The sequence below is a fragment of the Clinocottus analis genome, unplaced genomic scaffold (assembly GCF_023055335.1).
Source record: "Clinocottus analis isolate CAN_PGR_092001 unplaced genomic scaffold, fCliAna1.0.p SCAF_180, whole genome shotgun sequence".
In the NCBI taxonomy this organism is placed as follows: domain Eukaryota; kingdom Metazoa; phylum Chordata; class Actinopteri; order Perciformes; family Cottidae; genus Clinocottus; species Clinocottus analis.
The window spans coordinates 9,368-23,994 of NW_027175910.1; the positions used below are offsets into that span (position 1 = coordinate 9,368).

General features: G+C 39.0%; 1 protein-coding gene across 1 annotated transcript; it reads left to right on the top strand.

Moving 5' to 3' along the window:
* Positions 1-6,827: 6,827 nt before the first annotated feature.
* Positions 6,828-9,103, top strand: LOC137789153 (butyrophilin-like protein 2). The gene is made up of 4 exons (XM_068582422.1): positions 6,828-7,188; positions 8,271-8,549; positions 8,683-8,820; positions 8,921-9,103. Exons 1-4 carry the CDS (start codon positions 6,828-6,830, stop codon positions 9,049-9,051), a joined length of 909 nt encoding a protein of 302 aa, XP_068438523.1. The 3' UTR covers positions 9,052-9,103.
* Positions 9,104-14,627: the final 5,524 nt, after the last annotated feature.

The window sequence follows — 14,627 nt, forward strand, 5'->3', positions numbered from 1 at the left end:
ACAAACAAAAGACTCAACAGACCTGTATGTATGTATGTATGTATGTATGTATGTATGTATGTATGTATATATATATATATATATATATATATATATATATATATATATATATATATATATATATATATATATATATATGTATATATATGTATATATATATATATATGTATATATATATATATATATATATATATATGTATATATATGTATATATATATATATATGTATATATATATATATATATATATATATATATATATATATATATATATATATATATATATATATATATATATATATATATATATATATATATATATATATATATATATATATATATGTATATATATATATATATATATATATGTATATATATATATATATATGTATATATATATATATATATATATATATATATATATATATATATATATATATATATATATATATAAACATGTTTTTTAAATGGGGCCAAAGGTGGCTCATATCTGAGGGCTCACATGAGGCTGACTCTGAATCTGTGTTATCTGTCAAATCCATGATTATGTCTGTGATTGACAAATGCGTTGATTATACGCGTATGCTTTGCTTATGCACGTAGTTAGTTTAGTTTTATTGATTATTACAAATACGTTTATAATCGTGTGTTTATGTTATTGTTTTCTTGCTTTCTCTATTAAATTTCTCAACTGTGCGGAGGAAAGGAAAGGGGCGGTGTGAGGCCGGTCGAGGCCAGTCTGAAGACCGCTCGGCCGCAGGTGCCGGTAAGAGCCCCCGTCGCGCCAGGTCCGGTCTACTCTAAAGGCTGATTGTTGATACTCGGGTTTTACGCAGTGACGCAAGACACGCAAGGTCCCCCTTGCATAGTCCCGTCAGCCATCTCGCGTGCTTGCGTGCGTCACCGAAAATTTGTGACTATCCGACAAAGCTACGCAAGCCGCTCGCAGCCCGCAAGACTGTGATTGGTCTGCTAACTGCGTCCTTTCTGAGTCTCGCATTTCACGGTTTCATAGCATAATACCGCTGTTTTTAAAAGCCGTAGCAGAAGCACGAACAATGGATCCCGCTGAAGAACGTTTGGCTGAAGAGGTCCGCAAATATGAGCATTTATAAAACCCGTCTGACGGAGTATAAGGACACGCAGATGGTGGTGAATTCCTGGAGGGAGATATCGGTGAACGTCGGTGTGCAGGTCGACTCTAAACGCTCGTTGCTCCACCTGCTGGTCTGGCGTCTGGAAAAGACACGGGAACCATAAACCAACACGAGTCCGCCAATCTGACTGCGTGACCAGCCGCAATTGTAGTTGCAAGAGTATAATTCGCCCTTTTATTGTTGGGCAGCGGTGTATTCTGGGAGGGCCCTGCCCCTCCTGAGGGGTGTGTGTGTGTGTGTGTGTGTGTGTGTGTGTGTGTGTGTGCGCTCTCATGGTTATTCTGCGGGGAGGTGGGGGGTTTTGTTACGGTGGTGAACGCAATCCATATTTTTTGTGTCGCCAACATTTTGGCTAAACTGTGTTCATAAAATGTAAAGAATAATGACACGTATTGTAGAAATGTAGTGGAGTAAAAGTACAGATAATAGCTGCAAAATGTAACAGAGTAAAAGTAAAAAGTATGCAGTATTATTTTTATTTAAGTAAAGTACAGATATGTAAAAATTTACTTAAGTACAGTAATGAAGTAAAAATACTTTTTTACATTCCACCACTAGTTACCAATCTCTCTCTTATTAACACATCATCATCTTGGCTTGAAAAAAAAAGCAAACATGCGCCTTCAGAACTCTTAATTTTTCGCAGCAGAGATTTTCCACTGTGGTCATAAAGCGATGGACCCGGTCAGCAGAAATACTCCAGTAGGCCTCTGCATTTAAACCATGACCATTGGTGCTAAGAGGCTCAAAGTGTGCCAAGAAAGTATCGTGTGGTCTCCTGCTGCTGTAGCTCGTAGGCTTCAGGGGTCCAGGTGTGTGTTCAGAGACGGTGCTCTGGATACCTTCGTATTAACGAGTGCTCATTTTGAGTGATGCTGCGTTCACACCAAAAGCGTGGAGAATATTTTGCTTGAGTAGAATGCTGTGAAGTCAATGCAATAGACGCAAATGGCTGTGAACAACGTTTTTAGTTTGAACGCAGCTTTATCCTGTTAGTGAAGAATTCGCCTAAATAAAAGCCAAAGTAAACTGCAAGCTGTCCTTGAACCATGTGGAGTAAATTCATGGTCTTGGTCTCTTTTCAAAGGAAAAGCTCTGAAGCTTTGAAGCTTTAATAGTCACAATCACGTTAAGTGCTGCTGAAAAGTGCAGAATAAGCGTGACGTTTGTGAAACTTGTTGATCTTTGTTGACCTCAGAAGTCGACTCGTTGGCCTTTGAGGAAGATCGTCTTGAACTAAAATGTTTATTCCAACAAACGGCTGAGATTTAAAAGTTTCACGAAGATCTCCAATACGATATATACTGTGTGTGTGTGTGTGTGTGTGTGTGTGTGTGTGTGTGTGTGTGTGTGTGTGTGTGTGTGTGTGTGCATATATACGCACGCATATATACGTTTAGATTATTATTGTTAATGTTGGTTTTAAATCAACTACATTTGTTACGGCCGCTGGTTATAATCAATGTCAGCTATTGAATGCTTTGTTTTTCTGTATTGGTCCTTGTTTCATTCTCCTGTTCCTGTATGTTTCATCTCCTGTACTGAGTCACAGTGGAAAAACTTTAGAGCAGATCAATGAGCGAGAGCAACTCAGGGGTGTCATGTGAACATTTCTATGATTAACAAAACATTTCTATCAACAACAGAACTTTTCTATCAACACAGAACATTTCCATGAATAACAAAACATTCCCATGAATAACAGAACATTTCTATCAACACAGAACATTTCTATCAACACAGAACATTTCTATCAACAACAGAACTTTTCTATCAACACAGAACATTCCCATGAATAACAAAACATTCCCATGAATAACAGAACATTTCTATCAACACAGAACATTTCTATCAACAACAGAACATTTCTATCAACAACAGAACATTTCTATCAACACAGAACATTTCTATCAACAACAGAACATTTCTATCAACACAGAACATTTCTATCAACACAGAACATTTCTATGAAAAACAAAACATTTCTATGAAAAACAAAACATTTCTATGAAAAACAAAACATTTCCATGAATAACAAAACATTTCTATGACTAACAAAACATTTCTATGACTAACAAAACATTTCTATGACTTACAAAACATTTCTATGACTAACAAAACATTTCTATGAAAAACAAAACATTTCTATGAAAAACAAAACATTTCTATGACTAACAAAACATTTCTATGAATAACAGAACATTTCTATGAATAACAAAACATTGATTTGAATATCAGAGAAAAAGGATGTAATATGACATGGGTTCAAAAAAGAAAAGTTTCAGTCTAATTGATATATTAATCGTGGAAGACACTTAAAGGTGCGGCGTCTAGTATGTGGAGACATCTGGTGGTGAGTTTGCAGATTGCAACTGAAACTTCCCCGGGTGCCAGTCGGGTTCTTCAGGGAACATGTTGATGAAGAGAAAGTGTTTGGTTTGACCGCTCTGGGCTGCCGTAGAACCATGGTGGACTGAATGTAGAACGAGGGCTCATTCTAAGATAACACAAACACAACCTTTCCGATTGATTTGACTTTAAAACATGAATATTATCTTATATTCCTACACCGGCCCTTTAAGTTGCTCTATTTTCTCTTGTTTTGAAATCTAATGTTTTCTCTGCATTTTGTTTTTGGCTCTGATAAAATCATGATTTTATATCTGATAATGAATGATTTTTGATAAGAATATGATGGGTATTAATTAACTAACATAAAAGTCGCACATTTCTAAACCAAACGTGTAGTGTCCCATTTGACATTTCAGAGTGGAAATTAACTGGTAATTTTATAGTTTAAAAGGTCATAACATTATTTTTTTATTCTTTAAAGTCTTCTGCTCAACATGTAAATACGAAATCACCTTTTTAATTCAATATGTATGTGAATGAAATATGATTCTTTTGTTAATGGGGTTCTTGCAGCACTTGCTAGATATATCCGAAATAATGCTTTTTGTCTGTTACTTATTTTAAATAAAGATGTAAACGTTTGGTTCATGATTCATTTCCTTTTTGATCTTTAAATCTTGATTATATAGTATTGATTATGTGAAAGATTTAAAAGATGACTGAATCTGAACATTTGGTATCAAGCTTCTTGGACAAAAGAAAGATGTAATAAAACAAACATTTACTGGTGTTTCTATCTTTCTATCGATCGAGATGGATCAGTGTCTCCAGAGACTCCCTTCATCAGCTGTCAGTCATGATGCAGCACATCCAGCAGAAAGAGCAGCAGACACACTACAGCTCACTGCTCACTGTAGAGATGGAGTCACTGCTGTGAGGGTTCAGAGCTGATAAAAACCACAGTCTCAGTGGCATGTGAATGTCTCTTCTCCTTGGAGACATTCCACTGGGAGAGACCAGATCAGACTGATGAGTGAGGACCTCTGTCTCTGACATGTAGAGATGCTGTCTGTCACTGTGATACCATTACTGCTTTTATTATCATGATTATTATATTTTTGCATTTCTGAGGCTACCATTTAAAACATATGATCAATAGACATGAGGAGGAACAATCTCTGAAAGAACTCAGGTTCATAGGATTTAGTGGGAACAGAAAATCAAACATTTCTACATTAAAAAATTAGAACTCAGAACATATTGAAGAAAAAAAGATTTTGGAACATTAAAGTGAGGAACCGTAATTTATGTCCATTACAGAGGATTTAAAGTGCAAAAATATCAAACTTTACATTAAACAAATTAGAATAAATGAAACACAATGAATGAAAAAAGGCCGTTGCTTTTGAGGTCTTGCTATAAACACAGACAGCAACGGCAGAGGAAGTTGCTGCTTCTTGAAGGTTTGCTGTGTGCCTGGTCTCTGGAACGACAACCTTTAATGTCTTCATTATGTTTAACAACTTCATAATAACATTACATAAAGAGTATAAAGCTCCATTGGCTCCCCACAAGGATGTTTACTGTCGCCCCTTTTATTCATCCTTTACACAAATATGTGTCAGAGTAGATGTGATGATAGGACCATTTTAAAGTATGCAGATGATTCTGTATCGTCAGTCAGATCCACGACCATGAGAACAGCCACGCTGTGTGAAGTGGTGTGAGGAGTCACATCTTCAGTTAAACACTTCAAAAACCAAAGATATGATCATTGATTTTAGAAGACATGCCCACACACATGAAGCCATGCCCCTTAAGGGTCAGACTGTGGGATGTGTACAATCCTACAAATATCTTGGGACAACTATCGACTCCAAAATGAACTTCGAAGCAAACTGTGAAGCCGTGTGCAAGAAGGAGCAGCTGCGTTTGTTTTGTTTAAGGAAACTGTCCTACTTCCACATTAACAAACTGATGATGACCTTATTTTATTGTGCTTATATTGAATCAATTTGATCTTTTTCCCTGGTGTCGTTGTTTGGAAACCTTTCTTTAAAGAGCAGAAACTCTCTGCATCAGATTGTAAAATGGTCCATTAGGCTGATCAGTGAGACACAACACCAGACAGCCAGAACGCATTAAACAAAAAAGGATGCAGATACACACACATTTCTAAATGAATATATGTAAAATATATATGTATGTATAGGCTGGCAGAATCAATAGCTTCTTTTAAATCACTTCTTAAAACCCATTGTTATATAATTGCTTTTAAGTGATGTCGTCCTTTTATGTTTTTATTGTTATTTTATTATATAATCACATATGAATAAATCCAAACGTGATCTGTAAACTACACGGAGACTACAGATCGGAACTAATAGGAAGTCGTTTTTTCTGTGACTTCCTGTTAATACTTTGAAGGCAGCTGAACACTTCCGGCCCACCGGCCGCTGGAGGCGCCAGGGACCAAAGTAAAAGTAGAGTCTGACCCTGGAAGCTACAAAGTTACGTACTTTCTCCAGCTTGTCTGTCAGTTAGCCTGCGAGCCCGAGCTCGTCTCTCTTCGTGATGTCATGTTTGTGCAGCTTCTGTCTGTGATCTTCTGGCTGCTGACTGTAACTGCGAGGACACTTGGACATAAACACGGTGAGACAATAGGCTCGTTCGTTAGAGCTGCTAATTTTTCTTTTTTCCCGCGTGAACCACGCCGGACGGAGCTCACGCGGAAGCAAAAACAACAGTCACGCCGTTTGCGCTGGGAAGCTAGGCTAACGTTACGGTTTGAAATGAATGAATGGTGAGCGCGATACGGCAAAATGAATGATAAGACGTAGTTCCCTTGACAAGACCGAAGTGGTATGAGCCATTTGTCTTTGTGAACTGAGCTGTCATCGTAGCTATCCAGTCTGAAATACCACTTGCTGGTCGAGCACACAGCTGATGCTAACTCTCCGCTCCCTCGTCATAGCCAGACACGAACAGATGACTTCAGACAGAAACACATGGACACCTCAACGAAGAACAAACTCACTGCAGCCACAGCTCAATGGATGCTACTGTGTGTAGCCTGTTAGCGTTGTGGAGGACGAGGATCTAGCTGATATAACACACATCACATCGAAGCCTGACTGCTCTGTTCATATATATATATATATATATATATATATATATATATATATATATATATATATATATATTAATTAATTAATTATCTGGTTAAATAAAGGTCAAATAAAAAGACAATCATCCATTCATAACAATATTTAATTTCTCTATCAAAACCCTTTCTTCATTTAAACGTAATGAATAAAAATATGCGTTGTGTTTTAGGAGTCGTCAGAGTGGTCGTCGAAGAAGGGAACGATGTCGTCTTGCCTTGTTCCCTCGGCACCAAGGAGAACATCGCACCATCTTCATTTCACTGGAGGAAAGCAGCTGAGAGAGATCATGGTCAGCAGGAGGTGTTCCTGTATGATGCAGGCATTCACTACAACAATGGCCGTCCTGGTCAGAGCGACCAGTTCAGAGGACGAGTCTCCTACTTTTCAGATGAGCTGAAACACGGCAACGCCTCCATCGTCATCAGAAACACCCAGCCGACCGACAGTGGAAACTACACCTGTGCTTTACCACGTCTCCAGCCGCCTCAAACCTTCAACGTTGAGCTGGTTGTTGGTGAGTGCTTTTAAACTATTAATCTGAGACTCCATCCACACTGCTATTTAAACAATCTCCACCCTAAAGCCCCACAATCTGCATTAATAGATGAATATGAGCTGGTCAATTGACTGAATAAATTTAATCCGGTGCAGCATCTGTTTTACTGCTGCAGCCGCACCAATCCGCCTGTCCATCACCCGCTCCACCTTACCCTCACTCCACCGCAAGATACTTGAACTCCTTCGCTTGGGGTCTGACTTCTTACTGCAGTACAGAGAGCGGAAGGCCCGCTGCAACGGGTCCAGCACCCCATACTCCTGCAGCACCCAACACAGAAACTCAGAGCAACCCGGTCCAAAGCCTTCTCCAAGTCCACAAAGCACATGTAGACTGGTTGGGCAAAACTCCCAGGACCCCTCCAGTAGTCCTTGAAGGCAAAGAGCTGGTCCCCTGTTCCACGACCGGGACGGACTTTGCACTGCTTGTCTTGAATCTGAGGTTCTACAAGTGGTCGGCCTGAAGCCTCCTCTCCAGCACCCTGAAGCCTCCTCTCCAGCACCCTGGAGCCTCCTTTCCAGCATCCTGGATCCTCCTTCCAGCACCCTGGAGCTTCCTCTCCAGCACTCTGGCTTGAGCTTTCCCCAGGAGGCTGAGCAGTGTGATACCTGATAGTTCACACTCTCTGGTCCCGCCTTCTTGAAGATGGGGACCAGCACCCCGCTCTGTTCCTGACCCACATGCGACACTGAAGAGGCGTGTCAACCAAGACAACCCAACAATGGCCAGCACCTTCAGCATCTCAGGGCGGATCTAATCCCACATGTTGGTCTCTTGAGGATTTTGTTGCGTGAATCCATTGATCTTTCATTGTTTAACTCAAGAGTAACCAGAGACGGATGTTGACGTCTTCAATATATTTAATAATATATATATAATATAATAATATCTGGTTTTGCTCGACCAACAAACCGAAACAAAAGACATTCAGTTTACAAAGAAATTAAACGGAGAGAAGCAGAAAATCATGGAACCGACATATCTATGTTTGAAACAATGTTGATGTCCTGAATAATCTGTAATTCATCCCGTGTTCACAGTTGCAGCTCCAAAGCCATTCGTCACAATGCTCGATGCCGGAGAGACCTGGTCTCTGCTGCAGTGTGAGGTTCGAGGTGCTTCTCCTAGACCTAAAGTGAGGTGGCAGGACAGCAAGGGAAACCAACTTCCTGCTGAGGAAGCTCAGGTCTCAGAGAGAGGAAGCAGCTATGACATCACCCTCAACATCACTGTGAACAAGACGGGCCGCTATCGCTGTGTAGTGGAGCAGGAAGACATCAAGCACCGGATCACCTCTGAGACCTTTGTGCACATCAGTGGTGAGATTTCATTGTTGTTGTTCATGTCTTATTAGTTTAAACGTTATTTAGACTTCTTTAACTGTTGCTGTGCTGTACATGAGATGTAGTTACATTTCGACTGTTTACGTTTACTTTTTGTGATGCGTTTCAGAGAAAGTGTATGAAGACTCATCCAGCAACGTGTCCATCGGATGGTTGGCTTTCACATTTGTTTTAGGAGTTTTCATTGTTATTGCAGTTGGAGCTCTGCTTGTATTTTTGAAGCGCATCACAATACGCCTCAATAACAGTAAGTGTATGCGAAATACATCACCGTGTCCATAACGTGCAGACAACAACACAACACAAGTTAACTTTATGTAACACATAGTCTCTTCTCTGTGCTGCAGGTCTTCGACAGCAGGAGACGATGAGGAAAAAACGTCTGGAAGAAGAGAAGAAGACAAAGGGTTTGGAAAACCAGGAAAACGGTGTGGAACACACAAGAAACGGTGTGACTTACAAGAAAGTGAAAAATTAATTTGAAGTTCCTTCAGAGGGAGGACATTTTGTTGAGTCCTAATCTTCTGGACCTCCTGCTGGACCTCCTGCTGGACCCCCTGCTGGACCTCCAGAGGTTTGAGCGTCAGGTTAGAATGAGGTTCATGTTCAAAAGAGAGATCTACATCCAGAGGTGAGCTTGTGGTTCTTAGATACAGTTAAATCATGTTAAACTCGTCTAAGTATAAAGAACCCTAAAAGATAAATAAAAGGACGTTGGTTGGCCGTAGGGGCGAGGGAAGAGAACAAACCTGCTCAGGTGTCTTTTATCGGATCCGTCCAATTCATTTATTGGACGGATGAAATGTGTTGTGTGTTGTCGACTCTAAACGCTCGTTGCTCCACCTGCTGGTCTGGCGTCTGGAAAAGACACGGGAACCATAAACCAACACGAGTCCGCCAATCTGACTGCGTGACCAACCGCAATTGTAGTTGCAAGAGTATAATTCGCCCTTTTATTGTTGGGCAGCGGTGTATTCTGGGAGGGCCCTGCCCCTCCTGAGGTGTGTGTGTGTGTGTGTGTGTGTGTGTGTGTGTGTGTGTGTGTGTGTGTGTGTGTGTGTGTGTGTGTGTGTGTGTGCTCTCATGGTTATTCTGCGGGGAGCTGGGGGGTTTTCTTACGGTGGTGAACGCAATCCATATTTTTTGTGTCGCCAACATTTTGGCTAAACTGTGTTCATAAAATGTAAAGAATAATGACACGTATTGTAGAAATGTAGTGGAGTAAAAGTACAGATAATAGCTGCAAAATGTAACAGAGTAAAAGTAAAAAGTATGCACTATTATTTTTATTTAAGTAAAGTACAGATACGTAAAAATTTACTTAAGTACAGTAATGAAGTAAAAATACTTTTTTACATTCCACCACTAGTTACCAATCTCTCTCTTATGAACACATCATCATCTTGGCTTGAAAAAAAAAGCAAACATGCGCCTTCAGAACTCTTAATTTTTCGCAGCAGAGATTTTCCACTGTGGTCATAAAGCGATGGACCCGGTCAGCAGAAATACTCCAGTAGGCCTCTGCATTTAAACCATGACCATTGGTGCTAAGAGGCTCAAGGTGTGCCAAGAAAGTATCGTGTGGTCTCCTGCTGCTGTAGCTCGTCTGCTTCAGGGGTCCAGGTGTGTGTTCAGAGACGGTGCTCTGGATACCTTCGTATTAACGAGTGCTCATTTTGAGTGATGCTGTGTTCACACCAAAAGCGTGGAGAATATTTTGCTTGAGTAGAATGCTGTGAAGTCAATGCAATAGACGCAAATGGTTGTGAACAACGTTTTTAGTTTGAACGCAGCTTTATCCTGTTAGTGAAGAATTCGCCTAAATAAAAGCCAAAGTAAACTGCAAGCTGTCCTTGAACCATGTGGAGTAAATTCATGGTCTTGGTCTCTTTTGAAAGGAAAAGCTCTGAAGCTTTGAAGCTTTAATAGACACAATCACGTTAAGTGCTGCTGAAAAGTGCAGAATAAGCGTGACGTTTGTGAAACTTGTTGATCTTTGTTGACCTGAGAAGTCGACTCGTTGGCCTTTGAGGAAGATAGTCTTGAACTAAAATGTTTATTCCAACAAACGGCTGAGATTTAAAAGTTTCACGAAGATCTCCAATACGATGTGTGTGTGTGTGTGTGTGTGTGTGTGTGTGTGTGTGTGTGTGTGTGTGTGTGTGTGTGTGTGTGTGTGTGTGTGTGTGTGTGTGTGTGTGTGTGTGTGTGTGTGTGTGTGTGTGTGTGCATATATACGCACGCATATATATGTTTAGATTATTATTGTTAATGTTGGTTTTAAATCAACTACATTTGTTACGGCCGCTGGTTATAATCAATGTCAGCTATTGAATGCTTTGTTTTTCTGTATTGGTCCTTGTTTCATTCTCCTGTTCCTGTATGTTTCATCTCCTGTACTGAGTCACAGTGGAAAAACTTTAGAGCAGATCAATGAGCGAGAGCAACTCAGGGGTGTCATGTGAACATTTCTATGATTAACAAAACATTTCTATCAACAACAGAACTTTTCTATCAACACAGAACATTCCCATGAATAACAAAACATTCCCATGAATAACAGAACATTTCTATCAACACAGAACATTTCTATCAACACAGAACATTTCTATCAACACAGAACATTTCTATCAACACAGAACATTTCCATGAATAACAAAACATTTCTATGAAAAACAAAACATTTCTATGAAAAACAAAACATTTCTATGAAAAACAAAACATTTCCATGAATAACAAAACATTTCTATGAATAACAGAACATTTCTATGAATAACAAAACATTGATTTGAATATCAGAGAAAAAGGATGTAATATGACATGGGTTCAAAAAAGAAAAGTTTCAGTCTAATTGATATATTAATCGTGGAAGACACTTAAAGGTGCGGCGTCTAGTATGTGGAGACATCTGGTGGTGAGTTTGCAGATTGCAACTGAAACTTCCCCGGGTGCCAGTCGGGTTCTTCAGGGAACATGATGATGAAGAGAAAGTGTTTGGTTTGACTGCTCTGGGCTGCCGTAGAACCATGGTGGACTGAATGTAGAACGAGGGCTCATTCTAAGATAACACAAACACAACCTTTCCGATTGATTTGACTTTAAAACATGAATATTATCTTATATTCCTACACCGGCCCTTTAAGTTGCTCTATTTTCTCTTGTTTTGAAATCTAATGTTTTCTCTGCATTTTGTTTTTGGCTCTGATAAAATCATGATTTTATATCTGATAATGAATGATTTTTGATAAGAATATGATGGGTATTAATTAACTAACATAAAAGTCGCACATTTCTAAACCAAACGTGTAGTGTCCCATTTGACATTTCAGAGTGGAAATTAACTGGTAATTTTATAGTTTAAAAGGTCATAACATTATTTTTTTATTCTTTAAAGTCTTCTGCTCAACATGTAAATACGAAATCACCTTTTTAATTCAATATGTATGTGAATGAAATATGATTCTTTTGTTAATGGGGTTCTTGCAGCACTTGCTAGATATATCCGAAATAATGCTTTTTGTCTGTTACTTATTTTAAATAAAGATGTAAACGTTTGGTTCATGATTCATTTCCTTTTTGATCTTTAAATCTTGATTATATAGTATTGATTATGTGAAAGATTTAAAAGATGACTGAATCTGAACATTTGGTATCAAGCTTCTTGGACAAAAGAAAGATGTAATAAAACAAACATTTTCTGGTGTTTCTATCTTTCTATCGATCGAGATGGATCAGTGTCTCCAGAGACTCCCTTCATCAGCTGTCAGTCATGATGCAGCACATCCAGCAGAAAGAGCAGCAGACACACTACAGCTCACTGCTCACTGTAGAGATGGAGTCACTGCTGTGAGGGTTCAGAGCTGATAAAAACCACAGTCTCAGTGGCATGTGAATGTCTCTTCTCCTTAGAGACATTCCACTGGGAGAGAACAGATCAGACTGATGAGTGAGGACCTCTGTCTCTGACATGTGGAGATGCTGTCTGTCACTGTGATACCATTACTGCTTTTATTATCATGATTATTATATTTTTGCATTTCTGAGGCTACCATTTAAAACATATGATCAATAGACATGAGGAGGAACAATCTCTGAAAGAACTCAGGTTCATAGGATTTAGTGGGAACAGAAAATCAAACATTTCTACATTAAAAAATTAGAACTCAGAACATATTGAAGAAAAAAAGATTTTGGAACATTAAAGTGAGGAACCGTAATTTATGTCCATTACAGAGGATTTAAAGTGCAAAAATATCAAACTTTACATGAAACAAATTAGAATAAATGAAACACAATGAATGAAAAAAGGCCGTTGCTTTTGAGGTCTTGCTATAAACACAGACAGCAACGGCAGAGGAAGTTGCTGCTTCTTGAAGGTTTGCTGTGTGCCTGGTCTCTGGAACGACAACCTTTAATGTCTTCATTATGTTTAACAACTTCATAATAACATTACATAAAGAGTATAAAGCTCCACTGGCTCCCCACAAGGATGTTTACTGTCGCCCCTTTTATTCATCCTTTACACAAATATGTGTCAGAGTAGATGTGATGATAGGACCATTTTAAAGTATGCAGATGATTCTGTTATCGTCAGTCAGATCCATGACAATGAGAACAGCCACGCTGTGTGAAGTGGTGAGTCACATCTTCAGTTAAACACTTCAAAAACCAAAGATATGATCATTGATTTTAGAAGACATGCCCACACACATGAAGCCATGCCCCTTAAGGGTCAGACTGTGGGATGTGTACAATCCTACAAATATCTTGGGACAACTATCGACTCCAAATTGAACTTCGAAGCAAACTGTGAAGCCGTGTGTAAGAAGGAGCAGCTGCGTTTGTTTTGTTTAAGGAAACTGTCCTACTTCCACATTAACAAACTGATGATGACCTTATTTTATCGTGCTTTTATTGAATCAATTTGATCTTTTTCCCTGGTGTCGTGGTTTGGAAAAAACTGCAGAAACTCTGTGCATGTGATTGTAAAATGGTCCAGCAGACTGATTGGTGAGGCACAACTTTAAAAAAAACTTAGAGGAGGAAGAGGACAAGGAGGAGGAGGAGAAGAAGATTTATGATATGAGATACTTCAAGCACTTTACAAAATCAGGCAAATGGGAGTGGCGGTTCATTTTGTGTGGATCCCGGTCCAAGTGGGAGTAGAGGGAAATGAGAGGGCGGATAGATCGGCATAAAGGGCCTTGAAGAGTCGGAGAAATTAGGTGAATGTAAAGATAAGCAAGTCAGAAGCAAAAGGGGTGATAAAAAGACAGATCCCAAAAATTTGGGAGAATGAATGGAAGATGGGGAGCAACAGCAGGTTTCTGTTTCAAAATAAGCCATTGGTGGGAAGCGCAGGATCAAGTGGATGAAGTAGGAAAGAGGAGAGGGCAATGACAAGGCTAAGGAATGAAGCACACATTCAGCACACAGGGCTGAATAGTTCCCTTTACGTTATTAAAAAATATAATGATGGGAAGTGTGAGATCTGTAGGGTAGAAGAAACAGTGGAACATGTGTTGGTGGTATGTCAAAGATATGAGCGAGAGACGAACTTTAACGGTCTCAGAGAGATGGGATAGGGAAGTATTATGAACGTTCTAAAGAAACACTTTAGTGATAAATGTTTGGGAAAGTTTACTGAATATTTAGAGACTACACGGCGAATGAACAGAATCTGGTAGAATAGAGTTTTTTTAGTTTTATATACTGTATATGTGTTTTTATTATTTTTATTTTATTTTTATGTTTGTATGTCTGGGTTTCGTTGGGAGTGATATTAGATAAGTAGTTCCTTAGTCCACATTCCAGATTAGTGGGTGGCGGTAATGCACCGAAAGTTGTTTGTCAACCGCCATAAAACACAAGAGAAGAAGAAGAAGAAGAAGAAGAAGAAGAAGAAGAAGAAGAAGAAGAAGAAGAAAAATTTGAGCCCTGGGTTTATGTATTTATATTTTGGTTGGATTGGTTTGTTTTGTTGTGTAGTTATGGTTTGGTTTGTTTAAATGGTGCGTGTATGTGTGTATGTATGGGTATGTATATATACATATA

Bases quoted from the DNA above. Each gene is read 5' to 3' on its own strand.
- LOC137789153 (XM_068582422.1), top strand. From the start codon at position 6,828: ATGCGTTGTGTTTTAGGAGTCGTCAGAGTGGTCGTCGAAGAAGGGAAC. The intron at 7,189-8,270 runs GTGAGTGCTTTT...CCGTGTTCACAG, and splicing joins CAACGTTGAGCTGGTTGTTG to TTGCAGCTCCAAAGCCATTC. The intron at 8,550-8,682 runs GTGAGATTTCAT...GATGCGTTTCAG, and splicing joins GACCTTTGTGCACATCAGTG to AGAAAGTGTATGAAGACTCA.